The sequence below is a fragment of the Poromitra crassiceps genome (assembly GCF_964638095.1).
Source record: "Poromitra crassiceps genome assembly, chromosome: 5".
In the NCBI taxonomy this organism is placed as follows: domain Eukaryota; kingdom Metazoa; phylum Chordata; class Actinopteri; order Beryciformes; family Melamphaidae; genus Poromitra; species Poromitra crassiceps.
In genome coordinates this window covers 47930844-47937878 of record NC_139642.1, presented here as the reverse complement: position 1 = coordinate 47937878, position 7035 = coordinate 47930844, and the positions used below count along the sequence as shown (strand labels likewise).

At 43.8% G+C, this 7035-nt stretch overlaps 1 protein-coding gene across 1 annotated transcript; it reads right to left on the bottom strand.

Annotated features, from left to right (window-relative positions):
* Positions 1 to 2586: 2586 nt before the first annotated feature.
* On the bottom strand, positions 2587 to 6534 carry LOC310776554 (extracellular calcium-sensing receptor-like; the record flags this gene model as incomplete). Its single annotated transcript, XM_083636734.1, has 10 exons — positions 6422 to 6534; positions 5888 to 6188; positions 5569 to 5655; positions 5297 to 5404; positions 4981 to 5147; positions 4291 to 4759; positions 3946 to 4176; positions 3700 to 3823; positions 3107 to 3579; positions 2587 to 3024 (listed from the first exon to the last, which is right to left on the bottom strand). Exons 1-10 carry the CDS (start codon positions 6478 to 6480, stop codon positions 2587 to 2589), a joined length of 2457 nt encoding a protein of 818 aa, XP_083492860.1. The 5' UTR covers positions 6481 to 6534.
* Positions 6535 to 7035: the final 501 nt, after the last annotated feature.

The following is a 7035-nucleotide window of genomic DNA, read 5'->3' as shown; positions in this document are numbered from 1 at the left end:
AAAGACTGCAGCTGATACAAAACACTGCTTCCAGGCTTTTAACACGCACTAAGAGGTAGCAATCCTTGCCCTCCTTCACTGGTTATCTGTGAGTTTTAGAATTTTTTTTTTTTTTTTTTTTTTAGAAAACTGCTTGTTTTTAAAGCCCTGAATGGTCAGGCTCCTGCATATATCTGTGATCTTGTAACTCCCTATGAGCCTGACCACTGCCTGAGATCCCCCAGCAGGGCCCTACTGAGATCCTCCAGCAGCCGGGCCCTACTAATTTCATTTCATTTTTTCATTTCCCTTTATTTATTCAGGAAAAGTCAGTTGAGAGCGTTAGCCCTCTTTTACAATGACGACTTTGGAATAATGTTCCAAAGTCTGGGCTGTCACTATGGGTGAGCAGGCTTTTGCCGTGCAGGCCTCTCAGCTGTGGAACTCTCTGCATGGGGATCTCAGGCAGGCAAACTCAGTATCCTCTTTCTCTATCTCTTCTTAAAACTCATTTTCTATCGTACAGCTTTTTCTTAATTGATATTTGTTGTAACTTTTTATTGATTTTGTCTTGTTTATCTTAACTTTTGGATTTTGTTTCCCTTTATTATCTGTTTTTACTGTAAAGCACTTTGTAACTAGTTTTTGAAAGGTGATATATGAATAAAGTTATTATTATTAGTATTATTATGCAACTTCACATTTGCTGTTGTTTGTGTGAAAATCTTATAGGCTAACTCAAATTTTTGTAATTTGTCATTTCAACAGAAGGATTACATGCTCCTCTAAGATTATACAATTCTGTAAACCTTGGGCATATAAAAACCTTCCACGCCCCATTGGATAAACTGAGGTTGTCAAGCTGAAAACAAAGCAGTTTTCTTAGTTCCTGTAAAGCTGACATTTTAGAGATACTAGGTTTTCAGCCATGCAGCGATATCACATTTTGCATTACCTCCCCAACCTCTGTCCTTAGTAAGCCCTTGTTGAGGCTCTTTTGTAATTCGAGCAAACATCTGGTCACCATTTGTGGTCCTGTGACATTAGAAAGCCCTATAAACAAAATGCTGATGACAAAACATTGAGCAACTTGTTGTAAGTAGTCACGCCCTCATTAGATCTTGTGTTCTCTTCCCCTGCTTATCTCCTCTCTGTTATCAGGCTGATGTTTCCATAACATCTCAACACATCCTTTGTCTGTATTTCTAGGAGCAGCTTTCTGTGAATTCTGGACTGTCTCTCATTCTCTAACCACCTCTCTCACCTCTGTGAAAAATTAATAGAGACTGCACACTGCATTCTCTTCCCAACTGAATGATTTATTTTGGTTTTCATAGATGGAATCAAAGAAAATGCGCCAGTGATCTGAAACATACGGTCATTGAAAACTAAGATGAGGTAAAACTGAGCCCATGTGTCCCAGGCAGTAACCACCATAATAGGATAGACAACGGAGATAAGTATAGATGCACAGAGTGAGAAGATGTGAAAAAGGCAGAAGAAATAAATCAGCCAGTAAGTTGAATGGAATATGTTAATGTCACTTGTTTAAAATTATAGAATAATGCTGTCCATCTGCACCTCGGACCCATCCCTTGCGTCTGTCTGTCTGTCTGTGATGGAAGTCAGACCCCTATGGTTTGCCATATCTCCCCGTCCTCCATTTCATCCCTCTGCCTCGGCGGGAACGACAACAGATCAATCAGTGTTGGATAATCAATGTTAGCCTGAGAGCAGCTGTGGCGAGCCGGGAAAATGTCTGACGTTATAGTTTGTTATTGTAGAGAACGGCCAGCCGTGATGTTTATATGGAAAGGCCTCTGGAGTATGAGGTTTAATTAACCAATGACAGCTGGGATTTCCACAGAGCGTACCTTTGAGACCCTGGGCCCTGTCATTTCATCTCAGGACAAATCAGCATGGACATTGCTGCCAAATCCCGTTCAGATGTAGCACTGAGCTGTCCTCCACACTTCCACTGAGGTCACAGGAGTGTCTCATGTAGTATGGACCAAACCAATGCAAGAATACAGTAAGTGTGTTGTTCTGTAGTGCTTGATAGCTTCATCCTTTGCTCAGTGAAGCCTGGAAATGACATTTACCATTGAATATATAGGCCAACAAGTTGTAAAAGTGGAAAATGGTACATAGGAATATTTAGGACAGAGGTGAAAGTTGTTAGTAACAATAAAGGTGTGTGACAGCGTGATTGGGCATTTGCTAATTATATAAATCTTTGTAGAGAACATTCCTTGGCATGAGGAGAGAGATCAAGGGGTGATGGAACATGATGAATGACAGTAGAGATATTAACAGCACGCTGCCACCATCTGGTGGTAAAACATATGAAGTGTTTGTGTTCAATAAGAGGTTGCTCATAAAACCTCTAATTATATCTTTACAGTATTACACATTTTAATAAAAATGACTTCAACACATCTCATCTGTAAGGACAATTTATGTTTAATTCATCTGGGTAATGCATCCATTCTTTATTCATACAATATAATGTACAACATAATGAATTGAAAATAGAGCTACGAACAGAAGTAAGGGGAGGTAGAGCATTTAAGAGCCCATAACTATGCATGGAATGAGGATTATCTCCTAGAACTTCAGTTCGGCCTTGGACATGATGTACTTTCTAGTGTTCTTCTCTGGCCTTAGCAGGATTGTGTAACACTTGGGGGCAAAGATACAGGCCAACAACCCATAACTGGAGGCCAGGATAGCAAACACCTCTGTGACTGTAGCGTACTTTCCTGGAGAGCTGATGTAGGCAGGGACAAAAGCCGTCCACACCGCACAGAAGATCAGCATGCTGAATGTGATGAGTTTAGCCTCATTGAAGTTGTCAGGAAGTTTCCTAGCCAGGAAGGCCAAGAGGAGGCAGATGCCGGCCAGCAGGCCAATGTAGCCCAGGACCAGAGAGAAAGCTAGGGGTGAACCTTCGTCACACAAGAGAATGACAACAGCACTCTCACGTGGCATCAGCTGGCGTGGGGTGGGAGGAGCCACAGCCAGCCACACTATACAGATTATTACCTGTGCAAGGAAAAAACATATGATTTTAATTCATGTTTTATTACCTAACTTTAATCTAACATAAAAAGTCAGAATTCCTTACCTGGACCAGTGTGCAAAGGGTAATGATTGCTTTTTGCTGTGTGGGCCCAAACCATTTCATGAGATTGCCGCCTGGAAGTGTGGCCCTGAAGGCCATTAGGACCACTATAGTTTTCCCCAGAACACAGGAGATGCAGAGGACAAAGGTGATGCCAAATGCTGTGTGTCGCAGCATGCAGGACCACTCAGAGGGCCGGCCAATGAAAGTTAAGGAACATAGGAAACACAGAGCCAGGGAGAAGAGCAGCAGGAAGCTCAGGGCAGAGTTGTTGGCCCTGACAACGGGGGTGAATCTGTGGTAGGAGAATATGAAGACTACCATACAGGTGCAGAAGCATCCAAGGAGGGCAACAGCCATCAGGGTGATGCCCATGATGTCACTGAAGGAGAGGAACTCCACCTCTTTGGGGATGCAGGCCGTCCTCTCAGCATTGGACCAGAACTCTGGCAGGCAGCGCACACACTCTATGCCATCTACAGTGTAAATATAAATATTTATAAATAAAAAAAGACAGGTAGGTTTCAGGCTGCCTTTTGCAATACTGAATACACTGTATCTGCAGGTCAGCTTCTAAAACACAAGCCTTTCCTCACCAGTCTGATTGCTAATCTCCCCAGCTGTACAAACCACACAATCATGGCAGCAGATAGGGAAGTTAGGTCTGATTGCCTTTCGCGTGCCTGGGGGACAAATATGGCTGCATACTGACAAGGGGACCTGAGAGACAGGAGAGACGCACACTACACTAAATGAACTCATACAGTACATGCACATGATATTCAAAATGCACATGATACTCTGGAGTGGACACACAAATGTAATTCTATTGAGATCCCTACTGTGGTCTTGTTGCCATTCCATACAATGGTCCCTTCCTGAATCAGGAGGTTTTGATGGTCTATTGTTGTGGTCTCATCAAATTTGCCAATAGTGACAAACTCTATCTTTCCATTTGATCTCAGCTGCCAATTAACCAGGTCATACATAGCCACCGGGTCGCCATTCTCATCAAACTTGGTTTCATCACCGAATGAGTTCAAGTATTCCACCTGTTTTAGGTAATGAAGCAGCTGTGGAAAGAGAGGGAATAAGAGCATCAAATTATCACAATCTGGAACCTGAAAATAAAGTTTTAGCATCACAAACGTAGAATAGTAGAATAATTAAGTAACGTGACACAATACCTGCCATGGCTTTATGCTGTCTGCATCTGGACAGGCCTTCAGAGGAAATGGTCCTTTCCCCTTTTCACAGCTTCTCATAGACTTTAGCGCATGGGCAATGGCGTACACAGCCTTGTAGACATTGTAGGAAATCCTTAGCTGTGACACATCTGAGTAGATGTTCCTCACACTCCCCAAATCCTCTGACCCAGAACATGGAGGTTTACCCCCACCATGACCCTCCGCCCCCGCAGCCAGGCTGCACTCAAACGCCTCCTCCCAGAAGGGGATCAGGAAGGGATCCTCACCCTCATCTGGGTTCGAGGGATGCAGGCGGAGCAGAAAGTCTTGCAGCCCGGGAATGTGTGCTCGCCGTATGGCGAATCCCAGAGAACCCTGGAGGATGTGATGATACCTGGTGGGGGTGGAGAGGACAGAGGCTGTGCTCCACGCCTCACTGGCCAGCCACTGTATCCCTGTCAGCCCCTGCCTATAACAAAAACAAACAAACAAACAGATGCATGAGTTGCTGTTGTTGTTGTTGTTTTGCAATGACAATGAGAACAAAACTTCCATTGAAATATTCAAACTTTTCAGTAAACCAGTATTTATAGAAGTGAACAAAACGTGTTGACTGATACTATAAGAACTGAAAGGTGTTTTTTGATGATAAATGTTGTAGTAATGTGGAAGCTTGGAAAAGCTTCATGCCTGAGTACTTCATCAAATAATGCTGCAGTATCTTGTTCCACAGCAAACACCAGAACCACCTGAGCCCCAGAGGAGCGGATCCTGGAAACCATAGCAGCCATAGCTGTCTCCGCATGGTTCTTGGGGATGATCTCATGGAGGGCAATGCAAGCACCAAACTTTCTAACCTAAGAGAACACCACAGAAGATTCATGAGAGTTCTTCACTGCATGTTCACGTCACAGTACAATGCAGGACCAAATCCAATTTGGAATCCAAATAAACTCTTCAAGATATCAAGTTGAAAGGAAGTTCTCTGTTTTTTGTTGGAACCCACCTCCTCAGCAAATATGTTTGCCCCACCACGGCCATAGGCATCATCTCCTGCGATCACACCCACCCAGGTCCAGCCAAAATGCTTGACAAGTTGCACCAGTGCATCCACCTAGAGAGAGAGAGAGAGAGAGAGAGAGAGAGAGAGAGAGAGAGAGAGAGAGAGAGAGCAAGAGAGAGCGAGAGAACTGGATATTGGTTATTCAGAAATTAAAATTCCCAAGTGCTTTACATTGCATTCTACTTTAAATCTGTTTGAGTCTTTGCTGCCCTGACCTGGAAAAAGTCACTGGGCATGGTCCGTAAGAAGGCAGGGAACTCTCTCTTGTTACTGAGACAGGCACAGCTCGAGAAATAACTAACCTGAGAGAAAGTAAGGGCACAAGTTACCAAAAAGTATATTTTGTTTATCATGCTTGATATTTAAACAATGAACCATTAGAAGCAATAGCGACATACAAAACTTAAAAATAAATAGAAATATTGCACGCTTATTTCAAGCGTACCTTGCATGCTTCTTATACTTATATGCTTATGTGAAAACAACAGATGGAGACTGACATTGACATTTGTTGAGTGGCTATGACTGTCTCACCTGCGGCACATTGAAGACTCCCAGTAAACGAGCCACGACTAGGGACTGAGTGGAGCCTCCATCCCCTATCACCACTGGTACAGGCCCACGACAGCTGTCTTTGCCTTTCTGATCCGTATCCTCTGAACCCTCCTCGGTTCCCATGAGCTCCATGGCAGCCTTCAGAGCCTGGTAGGGGGTACTGCATGAATCATAGATCTTATAGCCCAGCGTGATGTTGGGAAGGAGTTTCCCGTCTCGGTTGATCTCCTCAATGGCAAATATCATAGTCTGCATCCAGCGGAATGTCCGAAAGTTAAACCTGGGAGAGGAGAGATGATGGATGTCAGGAGAAAGTGGCCAATAGCATCGGTGTGAAAAATCTCTTTCACACAAAATAGTGTGAAAACCTACGGAAGCAGGAATCTTAGTTTTGTGTCAGTTTTTGCACCAAATTATCCTGAGAACTAAAGTTCCATCTGGCTACAAGAACAACAACACAAGTTTAGAGCTGCTTGATTTTAGAGCGAGAAAAGAACAAGAAGATCAGTTTACCTGGTGCACAGAGTGTGTGGCGGCGTGGAGGTGAAGGTCAGATTGGGCTCTACCACCATGTTGTGAAGTGAGAAGAGCCCCCCCAAGGTGATGTCCCCATTTTTCTGTAGCACAGGCAACCCATAGCCTGGGATGAGCTTACATTGCTGGGTCTCTGTCTGGTGGGAAACAAGGGAAACAATCCCCCACCAAAGGAGATTCAAAAGCAGGAGATCTATCCGTCGCCATGAAGGCTTTGGTTCTATTGATCTCACACTAAGCCCATACATCCTTTCACGGATGTCTATGTCAAACTATACACTTGATATTGACTGGATACCTACACTACTTCAATTGTTAGATGTTTTCATAATCCATACAGCCGAACAAGCAGCATGTAATCTGTCGATATGCCAAACAAAACGCTAAAAAGTCAAAAGTGCATCGAGAAGAATACTTCATGACCGCATCCAGGCACATACTGTACATCCATAGCCAATGGAAAAAGCTTAACACCTCTTCACCTCTGAAAGCTGCAATACACAACCTCGATCAATTTGGCGCCCCGTTGTATCCAAGTTCTTCAAAACCTCCCTATCCTGATCATTTACCAGCCAAAGTCCCCCCCCCCCCCC